The sequence below is a fragment of the Chelonia mydas genome, chromosome 2 (genome assembly GCF_015237465.2).
Source record: "Chelonia mydas isolate rCheMyd1 chromosome 2, rCheMyd1.pri.v2, whole genome shotgun sequence".
In the NCBI taxonomy this organism is placed as follows: domain Eukaryota; kingdom Metazoa; phylum Chordata; order Testudines; family Cheloniidae; genus Chelonia; species Chelonia mydas.
The window spans coordinates 250,810,350-250,836,407 of NC_057850.1; the positions used below are offsets into that span (position 1 = coordinate 250,810,350).

The following is a 26,058-nucleotide window of genomic DNA, read 5'->3' on the forward strand; positions in this document are numbered from 1 at the left end:
AGGAGGCAGAACAGACACCCCAGGCTCGGATCCCGGGGGGGGCACAGACACCCCAGGCTCGGATCCTGGGGGGGGGGGCACAGACACCCCCAAGCTCGGATCCGGGGGGGAACAGACACCCCAGGCTCGGATCCGGGGGGGGGGGGCACCGACACGCCCAGGCTCGGATCCGGGGGGGGCACAGACACCCCCAAGCTCGGATCCGGGGGGGGCACAGACACCCCCAAGCTCGGAGCCGGGGGGGGGCACCGACGCCCTCAGGCTCGGATCCGGGGGGGGGGGCACCGACGCCCTCAGGCTCGGATCGGGGGGGGCACCGACACCCCCAGGCTCGGGTCTCTCTCCGGGGCTCACCCCACGCCGGCCGGCGGGTGCCCCGCGGCGGCCCCTAGCGGCGGCCCCTGGCGGCGGCCGGTGCCGAATCTGCGGCGCGGCGGGCTGGCGGCCGTGCGGAAAGTGCGGCGCGGCGGCGGGGGCTGCGTGCGCCTGGCGGCCGGGATTTCATCATGCGCCGGGGCGGGCCGAGGCGCGCGCCGCTCCATGCCGCCCCTTAGCGCCCTGCTGCCGCCGCTGCTGCTGCCGCTCTGCCGCCGCCGCCTCCTCCCCGCGCTGCTGCCGCTGCTGCGCCCGCCGGCCGCCCCGCTCCGCTCCGCCCGGCCGCCGGCAGCGCCCCGCGCCCCGCCCCGCCCGGCCAGCGCCGGCATGGACCGACCCGCCGCCGAGGCGCTGCTCCACCCGCTCCGCCAGGCGGTGCGGCTGCAGGTACCGGGCTGCCCTCGCCCGCCGAGACGGGCCGCCGGGGGTCGGGCTGCGGGCTCCCCCGGGGCGGCCGCTCCCCCTCCCCCTCCCGGCGGGGCCGTATGGGGGGTGCCCCCCCCCCCCCCCACGGAGCTGGGCTCTATCGCATCCCCTATGGGACTGGGTCCGTGTGGGGGGGGGTGTCCCCCACGGAGCTGGGCTCTATCGCATCCCCTATGGGACTGGGTCCGTGTGTGGGGGGGTGTCCCCCGCGGAGCTGGGCTCTATCGCATCCCCTATGGGACTGGGTCCGTGTGTGGGGGGGGTGTCCCCCACGGAGCTGGGCTCTATCACATCCCCTATGGGACTGGGTCCGTGGGGGGGGGGGTGTCCCCCACGGAGCTGGGCTCTATCACATCCCCTATGGGACTGGGTCCGTGTGTGTGGGGGGTGTCCCCCACGGAGCTGGGCTCTATCGCATCCCCTATGGGACTCGGTCCGTGTGGGGGGGTGTATTCCCCCCACGGAGCTGGGCTCTATCGCATCCCCTATGGGACTCGGTCCATGTGGGGGGGTGTATTCCCCCCACGGAGCTGGGCTCTATAGCATCCCCTATGGGACTGGGCCCGTGTGTGGGGGGGTGTCCCCCACGGAGCTGGGCTCTATAGCATCCCCTATGGGACTGGGCCCGTGTGTGGGGGGGTGTCCCCCACGGAGCTGGGCTCTATAGCATCCCCTATGGGACTGGGCCCGTGTGGGGGGGGGTGTCCCCCCCATGGAGCTGGGCTCTATAGCATCCCCTATGGGACTGGGTCTGTGGGAGGGGGGGTGTCTTCCCCTGTAGAGCTGGGCTCTGTAGCTTTCCCTGCCCTATAGAACTGGGTCCGTGTGGGGTGTGTGTGTCCTTGGGCTCTAAAGCATCCCCTCTGCAATGAGGCCCTTATGGGGGGTGTCTCCTTGGGCTCTATAGCTTCCCCTTTACCTATGAAACTGGGTCTCTATGAGGTGACTCCCCTATAGAGTTGGTCTCTATAGTTCTCTCTGCCCTATGGAACTGTGTCCATATGAGCTAGATATATATGGTGTCTTTTCCCCTATAGGGCGGCATGGTGTCTCTCCCTGTATAGAGTTGGTCTATACAGGCTCACTTCCCCCTGTTCTATGGGTTGTCTCCCCTTCCATTCCATTGAGCTGGGTCTCTGTGGCGTTCCCCCCTCCCAATTTAGATCTGTACAGGGTCTTTGCTGTATATATGTTTGTGTCCCCAATGTAACGGTGGGGCTTCATGGTTCCCTTTTAAATAAGAATGCCTTGCTCTATTTCTTCTCCGTATTATAGCTGGGCATATAGGTGCATATATCTCCTGTTATAAAGCTGGAACTATATCACTGTGCCTTTCTATCTCTGTTCTAGCTGATTGATGTCTGTGTTTTCTCTGTGATCTAGAGGGATCTGTGTATTCCCCTTCTCCTTACACAGCTTGATCTATATCTGTGCACCCTTCTCATCTCTATCTATTTCTGCATATATCTCTTACGGCTTGTGGCTTCTCCACACCTTCTCATAGCTAGATCTAGATCTCTATGTGTATGGGTCGCCCTTCATGCCGTCTTAGCGTAGCTAGTTCTACATGTGCGTGTGCTGCCTGTGTATTGCTGGATCTATGTGTATGTTTGCCCCTTACATATTTCCGTTATGTAAGTGGATCTGTGGGTTTGTTTTTTTTACTTACAGCACTACTTCAGTGAGTTTTTGTTTGAGTCATTGTACAGCAAACTGAGTGCCTTGGTGGGGAATCTCCGAGTAATTACAATTATAATAGCTAAACCCAGCTGACTCACTTTTTTCCATGCCAGCAATTTGGGAGTTGCCACCTGCCTTTAAAACAGAGATATATGAATGTTCCTTTCCCCATGCTCTTGGGACTGGGACAGAAATGTGGGGTGTAAGAGAGAGGTTTGGGGTGGGGGTGAGTGATGCAGGTGCAGCCTTCCACGGTGTGACATGCATGGTAATTACAAAAGGAGGGTGTTTAACGTGTCTTTGCACTAGAAATAGAATAAGGAAGATAGATGCTCTTGTCCAATCCAAACGGAGGGTAGATGCAATTTAATTAAACCTGAGGGAGCCTTGACCTAGAGAGAGAGTGTCCCCACGCGACCAAGCCGGTGTTTCTTCCTGCAGCAGTGCCTGATGCAATAAGCTGTTGTGATCCAGGGGTGGATCCCTCTCTGCTTCACTGTTGTTTGGGACAAAGCTGCAGCAAAATCTGCCACATCAAATAATGCTGTGTGCTCCTCCTCCTCTGGGCTGGGCTCATGTCTTTAATTAAATTGTGTCCAGTCAGCAAGCATAATTGTTTTCTTCATCTTTTTCCTGCCCTGTGTGTCCAAGTCTTTTTCCTTTTCATACGGAACAAAGAGCCACTGCATGCCACTTTTTTGGTGCTGAATGCAAAGCAGTGTGATGAACTATTCTGAGCCTGAAGTAGTTCCCTGGACCCTTTGTCTTGACTTTCTTTCCTTGCAGACCCCCTAACTCAACAAAGCGGGGTTTGGTTTACTACTTTTTTTTTTTCTCATTCAGATCCCTCCCTCTGCCACGTTAGCCTGAAATTGCCGTTCAACCCAGCAGCCCTGGAGTGAAATTTTCACATTTTGATTACGCTGGTTAACAGGAAGGAAGCAGTCAAGTGCAGTTGCCAACTTTCTTTATCCACTGTGTTACAGTAGCGGACATGTAAAGTTTATTAGCCCAGCTTGTCACATTTTTTGTTCCCTCTTTATTTAATTCGCTTACTGTCAGTTCTCTCCCATTATAAAGTCAGCCCCCTCTTTCCCCAACCTGAAGCATGAAATCCTAGCTGCAGCCTGTGTTTCCTGTCTCATTGCTTCTGTGCAGTGATTTCACTAGGGCTGAGCATCATGCAGGAGAAACAGATTGTAAACAAAGCTGACAGTGTGGAAAAAATAAAAATCGGGTTCACATTTTTTTTCAATTAAAGAAGAGTAGGTACAGGAAATATGCTAAACTGGGAGCATTAAACTAGAGAAGTTATTGATTTTTGAATGTACTTCACATCTGTAGCTGTCTCTTTTCTCTTGTTCCTTGCTTCCCAACATTTCTCCCTTAGTAATTCAAGATAAATAGGTTTTTTTTGGCTAGATAATTCCCTTTTGAGGGACGGAGGGAAAGACTGTTTATTTACTTAAAGCCAACGCAGGCAAGAAGCAGAATTAAGTTATCTACAGCCACTACTTACAATTTATATTGATGCAGCTGTGTTGGTCAGGGGTGTGAAAAAACCACACCCCTGATCGACGTAGCTATGCCAACAAAACTCCCTGCGTAGATGCAGCTGTTGGCAACAGAAGAGTGCTTCTGTCAACATAGCGAATGTTGTTCAGGGAGGAGGTGGTCCCTTTTGTTGGTGTCAGCAGCGTCTGCACTAGGGGCCTATGCTAAATACGCTCTGAAGTGTTGACATAGTCCAAAAAAGTATTATAGAACCATATTATAGAGTATGTAGGGGTTAATAATTCCACGATTGTTTGCTTGTCACATTTCGTGGGTCGTGGGGGAGGGGAATCCTTACCATGTGGGATAGGGAAACCCTTCTGTAACTCTTGCAAGATGATGATAATTAGTCTGGTTCCAAGGCCTTACTGTGTTTTGCTCTCTCATAAAGTTGTGTTCATTTCCTACACTGCTTTGATAGCCTGCTGTTCTGAAAAAAAGCATGGATCTCTTTTCCATGAACATCAGAGAAACTCTAATAATAGTGCTTGTGCCTGTTCAAATGGACTTTTTTTTTTAAGGGGGTGTATTCACATACTGAGATGAAAAAATAATTGCAAGTGGGTGGGAAACAGTTCTGAGATTCTTTACTGCTATCAAACTCGGCTGATGCTCACTTTCCAGTTTCAAAGTGTTCCCCTACCTCCAGTACCATGGCCAGTTTCCACGTGGTTACAGAAACTCTCAGGCAGCCTTACGAGCGGAATGTCCCTCACACCTGCCTTTCAGAATGGAATTCACATCTTAGATTCTCTTGTGTTCTTCCTCAGGGGGAACTGGTAAGAAAGCTGAAAGAAGAGAAGGCTCCCCAGGTGGATGTTGACAGAGCTGTAGCAGAGCTCAAGGCTCGGAAGAGGATCCTAGAAGCCAAGGTGAGTCTGAGAATTAGATCTGTGATCTAGAGGGTTTTGCATGAGCATACTTGAATTCCTACAGTCAAGTGGTGGTGGTTTTTAAATGCATACATTTAAAAGAGGAGGTGGAGCTCGGTGAAAGCTTGTCTATCTCACCAACAGAAGTTTGTCAATAAAAGGTATTCCCTCACCCACTTTGTCTCTACGTTTATGCTAGACTGGCTTGACCAGTAGATGCTATGTTCCAATCTACTTTTTTAACATAGGATTCATGTTATTTTATCAGCATGGGACCATGTCATCTCTTACCTTTAATTATAAAATGGTCAGTTCAGTGGCATAGATGGCAAAGGTAGTGATTGAGACCGCTTGATAACTTTCCTTACTTTATTTCCTTCTGTGCAGCTGATTATTCCTCCACTGATTATGGTCGTTGGCTAGTTGTGCTACTTCTTTCCAGGTGATGCCAGCGCATTTAATATCCTCTGTTGCTGTCTTTGGACAGTTCTTCCTTGGCCTTCCTCGCTTTCTCTTTTCTTCCTTGCTGTTTGTGGCACAGAGATTCAAGAGCCATTCACCGTTGTCAGTTTGGATGCCTTCCACTGCTGTGCCCATGGCTCCTTCCCAACCAGTAGAGTTGTTTTATAACTTGCAGTCAACTTAAAAATCACATGTTATAAACAAATATCTTGCTTCCCTACATTGCTGATAACAGCTTAGATTATCAGAAGTGAAAGAATTTTTAAAATCCACTGTGCATGTCACTATTCTTTCTTTGTTTACTTTTTGTATTTCTGTCAGCTAGGAAAATGAAACCCCTGTAAAGTCACTTTATGTCTGTTTCACTTTCAGATTCTTTACACAATATTTGAGTTACAAACCTGGCGGGAGATTTTTGTTTAAAAATAATTCTGTTCACTGTAGCTTAAAACATTTTTTTTTAAAAATATTTCCAGTGACCATATTTTTTTTCCCCCAAATTGAAGGCCAAATTTGAAGTTGTCAGTTTTTAAAATACAGTTCTGTTCTGAAAAGGGACTCTAAAATGACACTGAGGGGTTCCAGGTTTATTGTCTTGATTTCCAGATCAAATTTGCTCAATATATGAGTTAAAATACATTTTCCCCACACACCCCTAGCCAGCTCTGCAAACTCACCTTGAGATCTAAGAGCAGGTTCTGGGTACTTTCTGGCTTGTATCTTACCAGATTAAAAAAAAAAAAAAAATGGGGAAATTCTGTTAGATACATATGTGTAACCTTATTGTCTTCAGTGGTGGTGTACATAAATGGAGAGCGGAGGTTGCTCCTGTGCTTGGAACTCAGCTAATAATTACAGCACCGGAATCAAATCTCACTCTGGCCAGCTTTGAAGAACTAATTAAATTATTTAGAAGTTATTGTCTCTTAAGTCAGCAGCTATGACTGGAGATGCACACGGAGGCAATCTGAGTAAGACTGAGTCACTTTTCAGAGTGGAACCGTGCTTTAAAACGCACGATTTGCTCATAGCTAGTCTCGATTACAGTGACTAATTTTTTAAATCTGTTCTCTGGTTATGTCTTGTAATCCTGGCAAACTTCATTTAGAGAGGCAGTGAGTCAGGTTGGGAGTCTTGGCACCCCTTTCAGCCACTCCTTTTCCATGGGAAAGGCATGTGTAGGAGGATCTGGTGCAGTGGCCTGTTTGTCAGTTACACAGTTTGTGTGGGCTGTATTCATATTTGTTCCAGAATGACCTTGCAACACCAGCAAGCGTCCTCTTCAGCACAAGTGTTGATTATTGTCATTCCTGTTTGGCAAGGGTTCCAGCAGTGTGTGTTCATCGGTTGCAACTTGAGTGGAACGCAGCAGTGTGGATGCCTGCTGGTTTGAGCAGCTAGACAATATCATGCTGGCCCTGTGACTTCCACATTGGCTGCATATAAAAGAGAGGTGTCACTCTCAGTGGGCACTGTTGGCTTCCAAACCCTTAATCGTGTAGGGCACCTCTGTGTTCGAGAGCTCCTCTGAGAGGATATAGGCCGGGCTCAGATACCACCTTGGAACCTGTTTCCATTTTCTCAAGTCAGTAGATGACTGAGCCCTTATGCAGGGCCCAAAGATGTAGACATTCCCCTTGCAGCTATCACATGCTCCCCTCTCCACTTCTTAAAAACAGAGTGAAGCCCAATAGTTAGAGTCTCCACTCCTTCCTCGTAGTAACTGCAATATAGCCAGCTTAGCGTTGCATCTCTAACAGTGATCCAATGCGTATTGGTGGTAGGGCCTGGAATTGCCTATATTCTCCTATTGTTTTGGGTCCCTCCTCAAGTACTGACCATTTTTTGCCATTCGATGTCAGGCCACGCCTCTATCATTTCCCTCTTCCCCCGTCTCTTTGTCAGAAACTCATTCCTCCCGCTGAGAAGTCCTGGCAGATTTGAGATGTCTGTAGTCCTTACAGAGTGTAGTTATCTTCTTCCTCAGTGTGTACTTTAAAGCTAGTGTTTTGGCACTGTCAACTCTTTGTTAAAATTGATATCAGTTTGGTTTTTTTAATCAGCTTAGATTATCAGATTTAGTAAATCCAGTTTACTTATTGGTAGGGGCCTACCAAATTTATGGTTCATTTTGGGCAATTTCATCGTCATAGGATTTTAAAAATCCTAAATTGCTTGATTTCATATATTAAAATCTGAAATTTCACAGTGTTGTAACTGTAGGGGTCCTGGCCCCAAAGGGGGTGGGTTGCAAGGTTATTGTAGGGGGATTGCAGTATTGCCACGCTTCTGCTCTGTGGCTGGAGGCGGCTCTGCCTTCCGGAACTGGGTGGCCAGAAAGCAGCAGTTGCTAACCAGAAGCCCAGTTCTGAGGGCCACCAGCAGCAGCGCAGAAGTAAGGATGGCACGGTCTGGTATTGCCACCCTTACTTCTGTGCTCCTGCCGTCAGAGTTAGGCCCTCGGCCAGCAGCCACCACTCTCTGGCCACCCAGCTCTGAAGGCAGTGCAGAAGTAAGGGTGGCAATATCACAACCCCCTATAATAACCTTGCAACTCCCCCGTGACTCCCTTTTGGGTCGGGACCCCCAGTTTGAGAAACGCTGGTCTTTGTAAAATCTGTATAGTATAGGGTAAAGTTGCACAAAAGACCAGATGTCATGGTCCGTGATGCACTTTCCATGGCCGTGAATTTGGTAGGGCCCTATTGGCTTGAAGTTAATAGGAGCTGCAGATGCTTTAGCATTCCTGAAAATCAGGCCTCTTTTGTTTATATGCTTAAATGTGGCTTTAGGTACCTAACTGCAAGCACCCAAGTTTGAAAACGTTGGCCATACCTCTTTAAGTTAGTGGTCTAAGCCAAAGAACATTCAGAGTAAAAGGTTTTAGTTTAACCTTGCCGGAGTACTTTTGTCCACTTTATTTAGTTGTTTTAGAAACAAAAAATTCCATAAATCATTTGTCGGAATAGATTCAGTTGCTAAAATGTCTTCATGGGGGGGAAAAAATCCATTGTTAATAATGAATGGGGTGCGTGCTCAGATATCACAGCGAATGGGCTTGGTGTAAGAATCTGTATTAAGTGGGAAGACTGAAATTCCTATACACTTGTTCAATGAAAAGTGGGTGTCCTCTCTGCATATCTTTTGTCATAATGTGTGTTGATGATAGTTATTAAAACTTAATTGGGCAAGTGACATCTAAGGCATATGTTCCGAGTTTAAACTGTTGGTTTTTATTACCAGCATCGTTTTACAGTAATCATATGGAATACATGCAATTGTATTTGCTCTGTCTGATATTTGAATTCAGATAACAAGAGGATGGTATAAAACATATTCCTAATCTTCAGTCAAATGCTACCATTAGACATCTGATACCTACAGCTTATATTATGTTATACCAAAACCCCAGGTGTCTAGGAAGTGTGCTTTAGAGGTAGTCATTGCCCACTGTACAGATGGCTAGGACATTTTCTCCTCAACATGTCACAACATGGATGCTCTTCGTAATCTTGGTAGCATCCAGAACCTCCCAATACTTGTGCAAATGTTTAAGCTCACAGACCTCGCTTTTCAAACTTGGTGGCTAAATCTGGCATTTGGGCATTCACGTTAGCAGTTAGGCACATATCTTCCAGTTTGAACATCCCGATCTGGGAGGTGCCTGTGAAGGCTACTTTCAAGCAAAGGTCATTTTGTCCCATAATGGTGATTGAGGAAGGATTCATTTTACTGCCAGTAACTGGAACCGTTATTTATTTTCTCCCTGCCTGTTTTACAGGAGCTGGCTTTGCAGCCCAAGGATGACATTGTGGACAGAACTAAAATGGAGGACACTCTGAAGCGGAGGTTTTTCTATGATCAAGCTTTTGCTATTTATGGAGGTACATGCTTAAACCAATTTAAATTTTAATCCCTTTAGAGTAGAGTAGAGTCTCTCTCTACATGATTGTGAAGTGCCATGTTCACCTGACATGCTACATTGTTGATGATGATAAATTAGGGCTCCGTGTCTGTCATAGAGGTCACGGAAGTCATGGGTTCCCTGACTTTCCGCAGCTTACGTGACTTCTGCAGTGGCTGGTGTGGCTGACCCCAGGCCCACCCAAGCAGCTGCTCCAGGGCCAGCCACACCAGCCATTGCTGGAGCGACTCTGCAGCCAGCCACGCTGGCCGCTGCTGGAGCGGCCACAGGGCCAGCCTGAGCAGCGGTCCTTTGGGCGGCCAGAGCAGCCACTGGTGTGGCGGTCCCTGGCAGCTGGATTCTGTGACTGGCCCCAGTAGCAGCCTCCTGACACCCCCCTCTGCAGCATGAATTTTTGTTTATTGCCAGTGACCTGTCCGTGACTTTTACTAAAAATACCTGTGACTAAATCGTAGCCTTAATAATAATACTATGAAACATCAGTGGGTTTTTGGAAAGTTGGCTTTACCCAGTCTTGAAACTTCTTGAAAGTCACCTTTTTTTCTTTCAAGTATGTGTGGGCGTGAATTCCATCTTGTGCTTTTGGAATGCAAGTAGGAAGATCAGAGAGAATATAAGCTGTCCAGGGAACTAATGGAAATAGGGTGGCTGGGGATTTTTTTAAAAGCCAAGTGATTACCTTCTTTCCTAATATCCGTACGTCTTTCTCTGAACTTTCCTGGCCAAGTTAATGTTAACATCACTCAAATACCAGATTCTGCCACTGCCATCGATCCTGTTACTGCGGTGAAACTCTTGTCAAGGAGTTGCACTGAGCAAGTGGCTAAATGTGGCAGTCCAACCTTTTCAGATAATCAGATGTGAGTATCCTTTAGAGCAGTGGTTCTCAACTAGGAATATGCGTAGAGTATGCAGAAGGGGTACATCAACTCCTCTTGATATTTGCCTAGTTTTACAGCAGGCTATATAAAAAGCACTAGCCAAGTCAGTACAAACTAAAATTTCATACAGACAATGACTTGTTTATGCTGCTCTATATACTATACACTGAAATGTAAGTACAATATTGATATTCCAATTGATTTTATTTTTAATATGGTAAAAATGAGAAAGTCAGCAATTTTCTGGTGATAGTGTGCTGTGACACTTTTGTAGTTTTATGTCTGATTTTGTAAGCAAGTAGGTTTTTAAGTGTGGTGAAACTTGGGGTACTCAAGACAAATCAGACTCCTGAAAGGGGTACAGTAGTTTGGAAAGGTTGAGAGCCACTGCATTAGAGTAGCACTGTCTGTCAGGCTGCGTGTCTTTCCTGTGTAACCTCAGATTCCAGAGTAAATTTTCAGTGTGGCGTTTACTGGACAACAGTCTGGGCCTTTCTGCTCTTTTCTTTCATTGGAACATATTTGCTACTCTCCTTTCATCGTTAAGTATAAGCTGGTGGGTGTCTGAAGGATGCATTCTGTTACAGTACAGCTTCCCCGCAGAGTATACAAGCGTCCATCTTCTCTCTGTATTCAGCTCCCACCTTCAAATACACTTCTTCCACACATTCCCCAGGAAAAATCCACTGGAGGGGGAAGTGTGGTTTGTTTATTTATATAACATGTATCTGAATCTGGTTGAGTTTTGGCCACAAGCTGATCACCCAGTGCATTGTGAGACTGGACTGTATTAACTTTCTCACCTAGGGCCCAATTCTTGTAGGTGCTGAGCCCTTCCAGTACTTCGCAGGATCGATCCTTCCCCTTGTAAGCTTTCGAAGGCAGAGCCTGTTTCACTCTAGTTCGTACGAAGCAGCTCGTACTCAGAGGGTGCTCAATAAATAACCCTAGACTGACACCTAAAAGTTGAAACATTGTAGTTGGTGGGCTTTTGGGGTTTGTTTGTTTTTTTATTATTTTCAAAACAAACTGCTGTGTAAGATTGTGTGACCCATATGTTACTTCTCTTGTAGGTGTTAGTGGCCTGTATGACTTCGGGCCTGTTGGATGTGCTTTGAAGAACAACATTATCCAAGCTTGGAGGCAACACTTTATACAGGAGGATCAGATTCTAGAGATAGACTGCACCATGCTCACCCCGGAGCCAGTTCTGAAGTAAATATGGGCCCTTCTCTCTTGCAGTGTGTGTTCATTTCTGGTAGTGCTAGATTTCTTCCCAAGCCCTTGTAAAAATAACCGGAGGAATATGAGACTAGGTCACCCAGTTTGCTACCCTGTTACCGTGTAGCAATGCAGAATATCTAGGTGGCTGCACTTAGCTAGGTAGTTCGTGGAAGCTGCTGTTCAAGTAGATATCTACCGAAGGTTTGTATATGGGCCCCATTATCATAATGGCTGAGAGCCCCGCAATCTGTAATGGATTTATCCTCATAACCCTCCTATGAGTTAGGGTAATGCTCTTATCCACATTTTACAGATGGAGGAACTGAAGAACAGAGACTAAGGGTCTCACAGGAAGTCTGGCAGGGCAGGGACTTGAACTCAGATCTTCCAAATTCTAGAATACTGCCCTAACCACTGGACATTGCTTCCTCTCCATGTGGAAGCATGGCAGAAAGCACTACTATCCATTCATGGTACAACTGTAGTACTAGTGAATGGTACCAGCCGTGGAGACTGAAGTCCTTTGTTTATCCACAGCACAGGTAGAGCACAGAAAGCAGCAAAGCAATAGGCCTCATACAGCTCCCGAAGTGTGTCTCAACCCTGCCCAGGAGGCAACACCTCGAAGGGTGAGAGTGTAATTCAGTCTCCATACCTCTCCCGTCCCTAGCACCTCTGCTAAAACTGCCAGACAGGATGCTCAGTATGTTCATGGCTGTATGGTGTGGTGTGGATGCTTTCTGGGAATTGGGCTGAGACCATGGAGATGGGTCACTGAATCAGCACTGGATAGTAAAGACTTTCACCTGGTAACAGCTTGGGTCACACTCAAACCAATGACGGAAGAGTGAGTGTCCAAATGCCGCTGCCAGACACCTGACCCATCGAGTTCCCCTACAAATGCATCCTTATCTTGCTCCAGTAATTATGCAGTAAACGAAAGAGAATGTGGTGCTATTTTACTGACCCAACGAATTAACCTAAAATGGATTCAGGGGGTATCCAGGCTTTCTCAAGGATCCTTATGGCCACAGACAATTTCTAAATGAGGAAACTACTAAATATGGATCCATAAACTGAAGCAAGAATGAGCCTGCACTTTGGTTGCATGGTTTAGAGGAGATCTCTTCAATGTCAGTCTTCACTGTGGGCTCACGTGTTACTCTGGTGCTGTCAAGTGACACTATGTGTTTCTAAAGTAGTGTCTTCCATTCCAGGACCTCTGGCCATGTAGAAAAATTTGCTGACTTCATGGTGAAAGATGTGAAAAATGGGGAGTGTTTTCGTGCTGATCATCTTTTAAAAGGTACATTCTGAGGCCAGGACTGCCTGAGAGATTTCTTGCGAGTGCTTTATGCTCCATAGGGGAATGCCCTGCTTATTGAGGATAGACGAGATGACCTAGTAAGTCTCTTGCATATTAATGTCTATGGTTCACTAAGGGAGACAGTCACCCCAGTGTAGGTGACCCTTGCAAGCCCTCCACCCCATTTAAACATTGTCTTAAGGTCTAAAGTGATGCATGGGACCTCTGCTGTGGAATGACTTTCACCTAATAGAAATACCATACAACGAAGATCTCATTTTTATTTTCTAATAATTCATAGATTAAGCCACAAGGGATTGTTGGATTATCTAGTCTGGCTTCCTGCATGACACACCTGACCTTCCATCTAACAAATCTAAACAAAGCATATAAAGGCCATGCTTTGGTCTTATTTTTCTTATTGTTCTGGTGATGGGTGAAACTTGCTTTTTGACCGAATCTCAGGTTAAATTTACTACAGAGATGGTTGCAGGACAAAGCTGCTGGACTGCATTTGTTTCGTGGAAGAGGCATTTCAAGGGTACTGTTGAGCCTGATATGCTTAGAATCTAGCCTACGTAGCGGGTTTTAAACATGCACCCTGGGCATTTTCTCAGGTTGAAAAATCAGTGTGATTCTTTACATTGATTTGTATTACCCAAACCATGGAATCCTAGACATTGGAGATGGAACAGAGCTGCGTCTTGTCCATCCCCTGGTCAAGTGAAGGATAGGTGCAGTCTAGCTTTAAATGGCTCATGCCAAAGGGGCTTCCATCATTCCCCTGGTGATATTGTTCTGCGTCTAATAGATACTAGCATTAAGAAATGGTCTCAGAATATTCAACTTAATATTTTCTTTGCCTTTATGTAACATGCTAACCAAGAGTATGTATGTCCCCTCTCTGGCTGATCCACAGAGGAAACCCACCTGTGTTACTATCTGCTAGTGGACCAAATCGTTTTGCTCAAGTGGTAGAGATCTATACTTTGGATCTAGAGGTCCTGGGTTCGCTCCCCACTGATAACTTGCCCTGTGGAGGGTCGCTACACTTAATAAGGAAAAAAAAAGGCTGTACAAGCCAATAGCAGTGAATTCGTATGTATGTGCATGAACACATGAGAGAAGGAAAAGCCTTTCTGAAATGGGAACAGATTTCACTCTCGCGCCTCCCGTCCCTTACCCAGAGCGCCTTTAAAATAAGGGGTGGGGGAGGAAAGAGTGACACAGGAACTGTTTCCTAAATATACACAACATGCCCTATCCTGTCCCCTCTCAACAGAAAACTAGAGAATGTCAGAAATGACAAATTGGAAACACTGGGCCACATCCTCAGCTGGTGTAAATCAGAATAACCCATTGACTTCAGTGGAGCTACGGTGATTCACATGAGCTGAGAATCTGGCCCATTGTGTTTTGTCCAGTAGGATGTACATGCATTCTCATGCTTTATAATCCTCTTGATTCATTTAGTTTTAGGGTTAGAGTAGTTCAGTGATATTGCTCAAATGTGAACTGATTCCCTACTTCCAATGCTTATAGCTCACTTGCAGAAGCTGATGTCTGACAAGAAATGTACAGCTGAGAAAAAGACTGAAATGGAAAACGTTTTAACGCAGGTCAGTGCTTGAACAGAGGACGATGAAAACTTGATAGATGACGTGGCAGAGATGAGGTGTGGTACAAACATCCAAGAGTGGCATCCTTTCCCATTTCCCTAAGAGAAGACGCACATGCCGCTTCCCACATCTGTTGTAAACTTTCCAATGGGCACCGTTTTTTCAAGCAGACATGAGGGCTGTAGCATTAGACGTAAATGTCCAAATCAAGCACATCCCCCTATATGCATATCGGTCTCTTAAATATACATATTAAGGTGCTGCTTTCCTGAAAGGAAATGTTCTATTGGAAAACCGCTCAGAGGGCCCTGTCTGTACCAAAGTCGCTATAGCGTCACTTTGTAACCGAGGGCAGGATTTGTGGACCTTGCTCAGATGTCTGTACCCAACGTGCTCGTTACCTCATTGGGCTCACTGTGCCTCTATGTACAGGAGGTTTTTTGGTTAAGCAGATCCACCACCTATTGCTCTTCAGAGAGAGACTGGTCTCATCCATGCTTCTGCAGCCAGATGGTTGCAGATCTGTACAGAGAACATTCTCTGTGACCAGCCTAGTGAGGAGGATTGCACCCCGTTGAGCCCCCTGCCCCCCACTCATACACAAGGCTCAGCCATTTGGGCCAGATGCGAGGGACAAGAATTATATCTGTAAGGTTTGGTGGTAGCTTTTTAAATAGTTTTTGTAGTGGATCAAAACCTGCAGTGATGTCTCTAAACACTTGGGAATTGTTTCTCTCTAAGAATCCCAGTGTGCAGTTGCTCTTGTTTACCATTAGAATGGTTAGTGCTGCAGGCTAACATTCCTGGGCTGCAGTGTGTAAAGATTTGTCTTCATTTAGTTTGTTTTTTTTTTTTTTTAACGTTCGTTCCCATAGCTTTTAGAATAACTGCTTTCACAGCCACACACTGTGATGCAATACACAGTACTATATCTGGAGTCATAGCGTCCTGGTCAATAACTCTTCCACAGTACTGCACTGAACTTTGACCCTATTACATTTGTCTCTTTGTGCTGTCCCCTGCTGTAGCTGATAGAGCTAGTAGGCAGTCCCCTTGTGGAACCTCTTGGCTGCTGCAGTCAGCTTCTCTGCTGCAGATCTGCTCTGCAGTGCTATAATGCAAGGTGTGATGCTTGGCATGTGTTGTGTCTGGTGCACCAGGTAACTACAGGGTTGTGGAAGGAGGCAAAACGTGGCAGAAATTGTAGATGACTTTCTTCCCTCCCAGCAATTCCTTTTTTCTGCCTCCCTCCTGCCCTGGCTGGTTTGATTGGAACTGTGCAGAAGGAGGTTCTGTGTAGGTCCTTGTGACTCCACTGCCACTTCATACCCAACCTCCCTTGCAGAGCTTGTACTTCTAAAAAGAGTGCAGGCCTTGAAAGGCTCTGGGCTGCAGCTGATGTTAACGTGGGCCCATAGGTTTTTCAAAACTTGTTCTTCCATCCCTGCTACAAATCGTAGCCCGCACCCCAAATAAAATACTGGGTTCCAGTCCTAAAACAATCTCTTCCAGGGTGTCCCTGACCTCATGTTTAATAATAGATGGGAAGGGGGCGACCTGTCACTGCTTCAACCTTGCCTTGTAATTTTAAAAGAACCATACTTGTGCTTTGTTGCTAGTTGGACAACTACAGTCAGCAAGAGCTCGCCGATCTCTTTGTGAATTACAACGTGAAGTCTCCCGTCACAGGGAACGACCTGTCCCCGCCTGTGTCTTTCAATCTGATGTTCAAGACCTCCATTGGGCCTGGAGGAAACATGCCGGGGTAGGTAGCAGCCTCCTGCTGCCTATTTTCTTTGGGCATGTGGCTAAGAGTGACCGTAATTTTCCATTGCCCAGGATTGGAAGTGAGGTCCATACGAAACGGAAAACAAACCACATTTCATCTCAGGCAGCCTTCCCTCCACAAATCGCTCCTGCCCAGTCTTTCCCCCAGGCTGCTTTAGAGCTGTTATTGCAAAATAGACTCTTAAGGTGAGGAGGACCCTCACGGCTGTAGCAGCCCATGCAGTTCTTGGACTCCCGCTCTGCTTGAGAGGCCGTAGTGGCTGGTGGATGTAGGCCTAACTGTATGGCACGGGGCAGCAAGGCCCTGTGAATTGCAGCAGGGAGGGCTGCCACCTGTGCAAGGCCTGGACTCCTGTTCCCTATGCAACAGAACGTTATTGCTTCCACAGGTGTCCATGACCTCTGTGAATAAGCAGGAAGGGGCATGAAGCTAGTCTGTTGTAATGTTAGGTACGTAGCAAAGGTAGCTATCATTTGTGGTCCATGGCCGCCATCTAGGTTGATGCACCAAAGATTGAACGGGGGACCTCCAGAGCTAAAAGCATGGGCTGCTACAACTTGAGCTAAAGATCCAGGCTCTCTAGCTGAGGCTGTAACAGACTCATCCTCTGTGGACTGGCACAGAGCGGGACATGGAACACCCACTCACCAGGGGGCTATGTGAGCATTAGCACCGGAAGTCTTAAATGAGCTTAGACAAAGATGAGGCCATGGCTAATCTGTGTGTGTAATTTTGTGCCTGGAATTAGAGACCTGAGATAAAACAAGGCTTCCTCCTTTTTGCATCAAAACAAAGTTTGTCTTGCTTCCCCGTCCAGTCACCCACCTATGTCTTGTTTTTTTTCCAGCTATCTGAGGCCAGAAACTGCACAGGGAATTTTCCTCAACTTCAAACGCCTTTTGGAATTTAACCAAGGCAAACTGCCTTTCGCTGCTGCCCAGATTGGAAATTCCTTCAGAAACGAGATCTCACCCCGTTCTGGCCTCATCCGAGTCAGGTACTGCAAACCTTCTCCCCCAGCAGAACATCTGGCAGGTGATCAGCTGCCTCTGGGAAAATCAAAGCTCCCTCTGACCCGAGTGTCTCTTTCACTGATTTTCCGTCCACCCTGCTGTTTGGGAGAATGTCTTGTGCCTTGTAAAAGGCTACTAGTAGCTGCATAATAAACGCCTTAAAAAGTAATCAGAGTTTACTGGCCAAGAGTATCTTGGTTATGAGACTCTTGCTTCAGAAGCATTGATAAGAATTTGTAGTAGGCATGAAAACTTGGCATTAAAACATGGTTAGACCTTGGAGTAGTTTTTTTTGTCTCAACCTTAGATCATGTGACAAAGAACAAACGGGGACTTTATCTCTTAGATAAGGTGCTACGGAACATTAGTCAAGCAAGAGACCTTCAGATCTTCAAAGCCTTCTGTTTACAATAGGTGGCATCTGAAGTGGGTACAATATTCAATTTCCCTGCCCTAGAATGCACTAAGAGTACCTCCTAAAATGTTCATGGAGTTTCCACAGACATCAGTGGGTGAGAGATTGTGCAGCTAAAGCTTTGAGGACTTTACCCTTATGCTGATCACTTTGTGCGTGGCTAGTTCTTTAAAAAAAGAAAAAAAAACCTGCCCACCTGACAGAGCTCATAAAAGCTTGGTAGGGAAACCAAAAATGGACCCATTTCACTTTTTAATGATGGCCTTAGTATTGAAACTGTCTTTCTATGTAGATATCTTGTCTCCTGGTATGTTTGGCATTGCAGCTCTGGTTCGCAGACCCAGATTCTGATCTCTGATTGAAACTTCTTTAGCTTCTGATAGATGTCAGTGGAGTTACTCTGCAGTTACACACGGTGCATGTTGTCAAATTGATAACTGATGAACATAGTGACATTTTATGGCATTAGCAGGGGTGCGGTGGCATTACTGGCATTGAGGTTTTTTCAGCCCTCCTGTTCTCTTTGTTTCTGACTAGATCTCACAACATTATCAGGGTGAGGTCAGGTCGTAACTTGGGTGGGAGCCCTCCAGAGGACACAGATGATTTAGGAAAGGATTTGAGTATTTCAGTAGGTGGTGTTCTTCCCTCTGAGTCAGTGGTGTGATAACCAAGGTCTAAATCAGTCGTTCTCAAACTTTTGTATTGGTGACCCCTTTCACACAGCAAGCCTGAGTGCCGACCCCCCTTACGAATTAAAAACTCTTTTTTTTTTTTTTTTTTTTTTAATTTATTTAACACTATTATAAATGCTGGAGTGAAGCTGGTTTGGGGTGGAGGCTGACCACTCACAACCCCCCGCCCTATAATAACCCTGTGAGCCCCTGAGGGGTCACAACCCCCAGTTTGAGAACCGCTGGTCTAAAGACTTCCAAGAGAATTTGTAGGTACCTTTTAATAGAAGCTAAAGGGGGGGAAACCTCCAACATCTGAAGAAAAGTGGCGTGCTTTCTAATCTCAGTCTGTTCCCTTGGTACTGCACTTGTTGGTGTTTAAACTCCTGATTTGAGTTTTTAACAGGCTAGAGCACATTGAAAAGGCTGGTGGGAAAGGTTCTTTGTGGGAAGTGTGGTGGTGGTTTATATGCAGAATAGGCATTAATGCTAGCATCTGGCTCTGTATTCTGCTTAGAGAATTCACCATGGCAGAAATTGAGCACTTTGTGGATCCCAGTGAGAAGTATCACCCCAAGTTCCAGAGCGTGGCAGATCTCCACATCTTCCTGTACTCCTCCAAAGCCCAGGTCAGCGGGCAGTCCGCCCACATGATGCGTCTGGGAGATGCTGTTGAGCAGGTAATGTTACTTGAACAACCATTCACAACTTATTTCTATAGCATGCTTGCAGGGGTAAATTAATTCCAGACGTGTAAATCAAGAATACCTTCATGGAGTCCAGTGGAGTTACTCCACATGGGCACCTGTGAGATCAAAATCTGGCCTTCATCAGTACTCAAGGGACACAGTCAGGTAGCACTGTCGCATAGGTTAGGCTTCTAGGTTAATTTTTGGGAGAGGGAGCATGTTAGTGGTACAACACCTGCTAAAAGGCTGTGGGCAGCCTGAGAATCCAGACCCCCTTTTTGCATCACCTGGCACCAATACGCTGTGTGTTGGGTTTGAATCCCCAAAACCCTGATTCTTCATCCGAGTGAGTTAAAGAGAGAACATGACTGGTCACCTAAAATCAAACACTGATTGATATAATACAGAAACCCATTTAGATTGAAAATCCTTTAGGTTGGAGGCCATCTTTTTGTTCTGTCTGTGCAGGGATTAGCACAGTGGGGTCCTGGTCCATGACTAGGGATGATAGGCATTACCACAATGTAAATAACATGCACTGTTGTATAAAAGTATACTGTTACGTCTGTACGTGTTGGAGACTTTTTGGTGCAATTCCTTGTTGATACTAGATGTTTGTAACAGAATGTTGGTGACTGTGTTGTATTGATGGTATGAGATGACTGGTAGCGCAAGGGGAGGGGTTTGTCTTGCAAATTAATAAAAAAGAACAAAAGAACCTCACACAAACTGTCAATACGATAATTAAAGATGATTCATCAATAACTCTGCTCAAATTCCCAGCAGCCAAAATGATCTCTCTGTGGAGGGGTGGGGCCAGAAGTGATGGGAGGGAGTAAGAACTCTTTTGTAGACTCTTTCCCTATCCCTTCCTTTTCATCTTAGCCTCTACATATTTTGTTCTTTAGGGCCTGATCTGAACCCTTTGAACTCAATCCATTCTTTAATCTGGCCCAGAACCCTTCCTCCTCAGTCAGCTCCTCCAGACCCTCTAATCCTGTTAATCATTTTTCTTTGAACTCTCCCCATTATGGGGCCCGTGCATTGAGCCTGGTAGGCATGGGTTCCCAACTGCCTTACAGACATTCCAAAACACCTCCAGAGGTCAATTTGTAGAAACCCCATTTTAGAGGGGGAAAATCAAGCACAGAGAGGCCGAATGACTCGCCTAAGGTCCCACAGCAAAGCAAAGGCAGTACTGGGAGCAGAACCCAGGAGTCCTGACTCCCGGTTTCCCTGTCTTAATCGTTAAACCTTCCCTCCATAATTTACAGAGCTACACTTCTGAACTTCAGTATTTGAAGGTGGCCTTTTCGTAGATTCCAAGACCAGAAAGGATCATTGTGATCATCTGGTTATGACCTCCTGTGTAACACACACCGTAGAACTTCCCTAAAGAAATTCCGAGAGTGCCTCTTTCAGCAAAACATCCACTCTTGATTTAAAAATTGCCCATGATGGAGAGTCCATCATAACCCTTGGTAAATTGTTCCAATGGTTAATTACTCGCATTGTTAAAAATTCACACCTTGTTTCCCGTCTGAATCTATCTTGTTTCAACTTCCAGCCGTTGGCTCGTGTTAGACCTCTCTCTGCTAGACTGAAGAGCCCACTGTCAAATGTTGGTTTCTCTGGGTATGGTGCAAAGCCGTGATACGGTATTCTGCTACCTGGCAAGTTCAGTAGTTTCAGTCACAAATGATGCGCTCGCAGCTCTTCTGTTGGGAGATTTTCCTGTGCAGTACAGAGATTTTGCTGGACTGAGCTCATGATGCAGTGGGTTTCAGGACACATATTGTATCTCAATTTACCACGTGCAGCAGCAAGAAGCTGTCCCTCGAAAGCAAGAAGCTGTCCCCCGCTGTCTCCAGTCTTTCTGAGGCGACAAAATGTTGTTGTGGAAAGTAACAAAGTGTGTGTTTCTTTCTCTCTCTAGGGTGTGATCAATAACTCTGTACTAGGTTACTTCATTGGCAGAATCTACCTCTACCTTACGAAGGTTGGTGTATCCCCGGATAAGCTGCGCTTCCGACAGCACATGGAGAACGAGATGGCTCATTATGCCTGTGACTGCTGGGATGCAGAGTCCAAAACATCCTATGTAAGTTGCCGGATTAAACCTACCAGCAGGGTCTTGAGTTGCACGTTGCGCTTTCCCCATGCACTGATATGTTCCTAGTCTGGCACGCCGCTAGTGAGATGGTCTCCCAACTCTGTTTATTAAAGTGAAGAAATTCAACAGGTAGGCTTAAGGCTCCTCTCTGCTCAGCTTCATGCTCGCACAACTCCATTGACCGCAGTGGAGTCACTCCTGCTGGACGACTGCTGCAAGGGGAACGTTCGCCGCCGTGCAGAAGGAACACGTGATGTAAACCCTAGTCAGAGGACATAAGTGGTATGTGGATGAATTGCACCCAAGTGAGAAGAGAATCGGGGTCCTATGGTTTCCAGCTTGTTACCCCAATAAAATCAGTGGTGGGGGAGACTCTACTGCTGGAGCTGTGTGCCCAAGGCAGCTTGCTTCCTGCTCCATCCCCAGCCCCTCTTTGACTATGAGGGCTAAAAAAAGACTCCCTGCTGCTGGGAAAGCTACTGCTACAGGAGCTGTTTTCCCAGGACCTCTGTTCCTACTCCACTCCTGCTCCCCCTTTGCTGCTGGAAGAATTTTGTGATGTCGGGACTTAGTGTACACTGTGCTTTCCTATGATTGTTTGTTGGGCTTTTAAGATCTTGTGTGTATATATTTTTTTAAGTGAACAGGAAGGTTTGTTAGGGGTGTAGCAGATTTTTAAACCCTCCTTATTACATGCTTTTAGAGAGCTTATTGCTACTTCTATTAATCTCGATGGTGGTCTTTATATTAATCAGCAGTGATATTTTTGAACGGAAGCTTTCTAGGGGGCTCTCCTATTGATCAGTTATGGTGACTGAAAAGAGAAGAAGCCTCACGTGTAAGAGAATCAGATCAAATCTTTTGGCTGGAATTGGGTAGGGTGAATGAGCAGTTTTTCCCATTAGAGTAAAGCCCTCTCTTTGCACCTGACTAGTCTTTTCAAGTGGGATGGGGTACACTAATTCTCAGACTGCTGAAACTACTTCGAGAACTCCGTGGAATTGAATCACAAGACAGGGTCAGAAGGCCGATGGGATTCTGCCAGCCACTACGAATGTAGGCCCTACCATCGCAGTGAGCGTCTCGTGGCAGATCCCTGCAAGAGGCTCTGTTGAAGTCAAGAGGTTCAAACTGGGTTGTTTCTGCATGCCCAAGGGAAGGCCCATGCAGAGCCCATTACAGGATGGGGACTTTAGGAACACAGTACTGAAGGGACCTCCTTGGTCATGGAATCCAGGCTTCTGCTCTTCTAGGTTTGGATAGCTGGTTCAGTTAATTAGGCGTTTGCTTTAGTTTAAGGTATGAGTAAGGATCTTCAGGTTTGGCTCTGTGTGAGTAAAAATACAAGTGTTCTGGCTGAACACTAATCATCTCAACTCCTTATTGAAGTAGCTGAGGGGTTGGCCATCAGTAGTGTCATCACAGCCCACTAATGGATGATGTTACTATGTGTAAAGTTGTACCAAACTTTTAATATCAAGAATCACTGGAGCTTGCCTGAAACTGAATATAATCCCTTCATAGAAAAAATCCTGTAGAACTGAAATCCTTCTCTGTTCCTATAGAATGTTTAAACCAACTTACAGAATTCTGTAGCAGGGTTATAACTCTGCAGGATGGCTTAAAAATTCTATAGAAAGGTTATCCTTGTCTGTTATATCTAATAGGTTTTTCTGTCATACCATATTGGTTTCCTCCCTGTGAAATTCTGTAGGACTTTCCTGCATGGAATGTGTTGGGATGTTTCCTGTACACACATCCTCTTCGGGTATGTCTACACTGAAGAAGAGGTTTGTGTAAAGCACGAAAGCATCTGTCTCCCCAACAGAAGTTGGTCTAATAAAATGTATTCCCTCACCCACCTTGTGTCTCGAATATTCTGGGAACAACACTGCATGCAGCACATCTAGACATACCCAAGCAAGCTTTGAGCTAGCTACCTCAAATAGCAATAGGAGCGAAGCTGCACAAGCCTGCCCTGGATCCTGATATGTACTTGAATGGCTAGCCTGTGCTGCCGTGGTATCTGGGCTATCTGCTGAGCCTGCTTGGGTATGTCTGCACATGCTGCATTCACAACTCTGATTGCAGTGTAGACGTACCCTTTGAGTGCTTCTGTTGCCAATTAGAATTTCATGCAAGGAGGTTTTGACTGCATATACATGTGGGTGCACGTGCGCGCGCACACACTCCAGAATGTATGGAGAAGACCAACGCGCCTTGTCTCATTTATGGCCACGCTGTAAACCAAACACCTCATTGGTTTTACTAAAATATTTGGAATTCATTGGCAGTGCTTTGTGCAAATTAATTTGGTCACAGACTCTTCCTTTCCACACATGAACGTATGCAAGGAAATGCTTCAGTGAGTTGTGAATCATATGTTACTTAGCAGATCTTAAGCATGGCATTTTTGAGAGCTGTAAAGAGGCAAGTTGGCTACTCTGCCCCAAGCTCATGAAGTGATAAAAGCCCCAGTGATACCCAGTTACTCAGCTCATCTCATGAACGCTTACGTGAATGTAAAAAATGTACGTTGTTACCCAGGTCCTCTGCTGGTGTAAGTCTGTGTAGTTTCACAAGCCTCGGTAGAGAACCTGGCCCTGCATGTATATGCACCTTGTATATTACATAACTGGTTACTTCTCAAAGCAAAGGGAGGGCCGTTCAGATTAGGGAGGGGCTGGTGGAACTAATGCTGCTTATCATCACAGAGCTAATTGGGTAGCAAAACCAGGCCTGGGAGCATGGCGGGCTTAGGGGCATACAAACATGTTTCATGGTTAAGCGAACAAAAAAAGAGACTGTTAAAAGCTTCCCCTTTTGCTTTTCTAGGGTTGGATCGAGATTGTTGGTTGTGCTGATCGCTCCTGCTATGACCTCTCCTGCCACGCCAGAGCCACCAAAGTTCCACTGATAGCTGAGAAGCCTCTGAAAGAACCCATATCCTTTGTGAATAAAACGGTTCTCCCTAAAGCTAGGCAGCATCTGAAACTGAAATGTCCTGAGGCCTGTGCAGGCCTGGTCAGGACATTTCAGTTTCAGAAACTGACTAACCTAGACTTTGAGTGAGTGTCTAGGTTAAATCAGGAGAACTCGATGCTCATAGCAGTGTAATGAATATCTTTGGGGCTGACCCAGCAAAGACTTCAGCGGATGAGTAACTTTACTCGGGTGTGTAAAGTAAATACAGGCCAAAGTTTGTTTCCTGGCTCCTTGGTTTCGATTTGTTTATTTTCATGAACATTTTAAACGTTATACCAGTTATTTGCAAAAGAACTTTGGAGCGTTTAAAGAAGGGTGTGAACCCATTAAAAGGTAAGCGGGTGTGGTCTGCTCAGAGGATTCAACCTGCCAGGCTCTCTGCTGGCTCAGGACCACTGATTTCGCACCCCCCTATGTCACCTTCAGGGGGTTGGGAGGGACTGCTTGCCAGATTGCCCTGGTACCTATCCGGCGCTTTTCCACTGAGGTGGTGAGCTGCGACTGGCTCTGGGTCAGTGGGGAAGGCCTGGTGGGCCTTTTCTTGAAGATATTGGATTAGATTCTGTTCTTGGGCGCACCAGTGTAAATCTGGAGTAACTACACTGAAGCAATTGGTGTCACTCCAGATTACTCAGGTGTAACTGAGATCAGAAACCAGCCCAGTGTGTAAAAGTCTTATTCTTGCTCTAATAGCGACCATATTCATGCATATATATGCTGATCTAAAGTACTGACAGAGCAGGAAATGAACAGTCCCTCAGAGGTAAATTCTCAAACCAGTGTCAGCACTGAATAAGATGACAAAACATGGACCCAAATTCTGTAGGTGCTGCTGTAATTACATTTGTTACCCAGTATGAACTAATGAAAGTGTCAGGTCAGAGTGTCCTCTGAGCTCTATTTCCTTAACCGCTCTGTACAAAACAGCCAGTGTTGTTCAGTTTGAGGCAAATAAGGGAGCCGTTGGCAAGGCCTACAAGAAGGATGCGAAGCTGGTGCTGGAATACCTTTCCATCTGTGACGAATGTTACATCAGCGAGATGGAGAAGCTGCTGAATGACAAAGGGTGAGAAGGCCCTGGGTGTGGGGCTGAATAAGATTTTCTTAGCAATTACCTACGCCAGGGATACCCAAAAAGCTGCTTGAGTAAGCTCAGTGCATCCTTCACCAGCCTTGCCAGTAACGGAAGGCCACGATAAAATGGATCATCTGCAGTTTTTACTGCTGGTGGCTCAGCCAAGAGGCAATTCTTTGCTGATGGATAGAATACATGTAAATATTAGGGTTATGTGCGCTTATGCTTTGGTTTTAAAAGGTACGTGTGTTTACATGCAAACTAGGTGCAGCCTGCTGGCTCCTGGCGAGCTGCCCTGTGTGTCACGTAGGAGCCAGTCCTGCAAGGTACTGAATGTTACCTCTGAGGGGGTGAGAGCCCTCAGCTCCCACTGACTTCACTGGGAGAGGAAGCTGTTCAACAGCTGTGGGTTGGGGCTCACGAGCTGGCCAGCACTGACAAAGGCGGTCAGGTCTCTTTTGAAATAAGATGCGTTCACATGGGAATGATTCCTGCCCATTATGGATGTCTTGGTTCATCAACAGGCTCATAAGAATAAAAACATGAGTCTGGCCAGACTGGGTGAGACCCATGGTCCACCTAGCCCAGTATCCTGACAGAGGATTTCTGGCAGAGGCCAATGCCAGATGCTTCAAAGGGAAAGAACAGAACGGGGCCATTATCAAGCGATCCATCCCCTGTCCTCCAGTCCCAGCATCTGGCAAACAGGGGTTTGTCGAGCTATCATTGGGTAAAACACGGGTGGGAGTAGCATGGGTGGCAGCAGCCAGTCTGACTTCCGGTGCCATTCGGGTTGTTGCGGTGCTAGAGAACGGTGAATATGGAGGGGCCGGGCACAGCCCCTTTTAAGTAGGTGCTTTCCGGTTGGTGAGTTAGGAGTCTCTGCCTGACTTCAAAAGCAGCATCATTACCTTTCTGAGCAGGGTTAGCTTAAAAAAATAAATCAAGCTGCTGCTCCTATGTTGTTTGAAATAGCTTGTG

The 26,058-nt window shown here is 46.5% G+C and overlaps 1 protein-coding gene across 1 annotated transcript in view; it reads left to right on the forward strand.

Moving 5' to 3' along the window:
• Positions 1-611: 611 nt before the first annotated feature.
• GARS1 (glycyl-tRNA synthetase 1) overlaps positions 612-26,058 on the forward strand; it is a 35,141-nt gene continuing 9,694 nt past the window's right edge. Inside the window, exons 1-12 of the mRNA XM_037891179.2 lie at positions 612-762; positions 4,806-4,907; positions 9,151-9,253; positions 11,249-11,390; positions 12,617-12,705; positions 14,248-14,324; positions 15,944-16,089; positions 16,961-17,110; positions 18,733-18,895; positions 20,841-21,005; positions 23,853-23,960; positions 24,923-25,068. Of these exons, the coding sequence (XP_037747107.1) occupies positions 703-762; positions 4,806-4,907; positions 9,151-9,253; positions 11,249-11,390; positions 12,617-12,705; positions 14,248-14,324; positions 15,944-16,089; positions 16,961-17,110; positions 18,733-18,895; positions 20,841-21,005; positions 23,853-23,960; positions 24,923-25,068 (1,451 nt within the window). The 5' untranslated portion in view covers positions 612-702. The remainder of the gene's footprint in view (positions 763-4,805; positions 4,908-9,150; positions 9,254-11,248; positions 11,391-12,616; positions 12,706-14,247; positions 14,325-15,943; positions 16,090-16,960; positions 17,111-18,732; positions 18,896-20,840; positions 21,006-23,852; positions 23,961-24,922; positions 25,069-26,058) is intronic.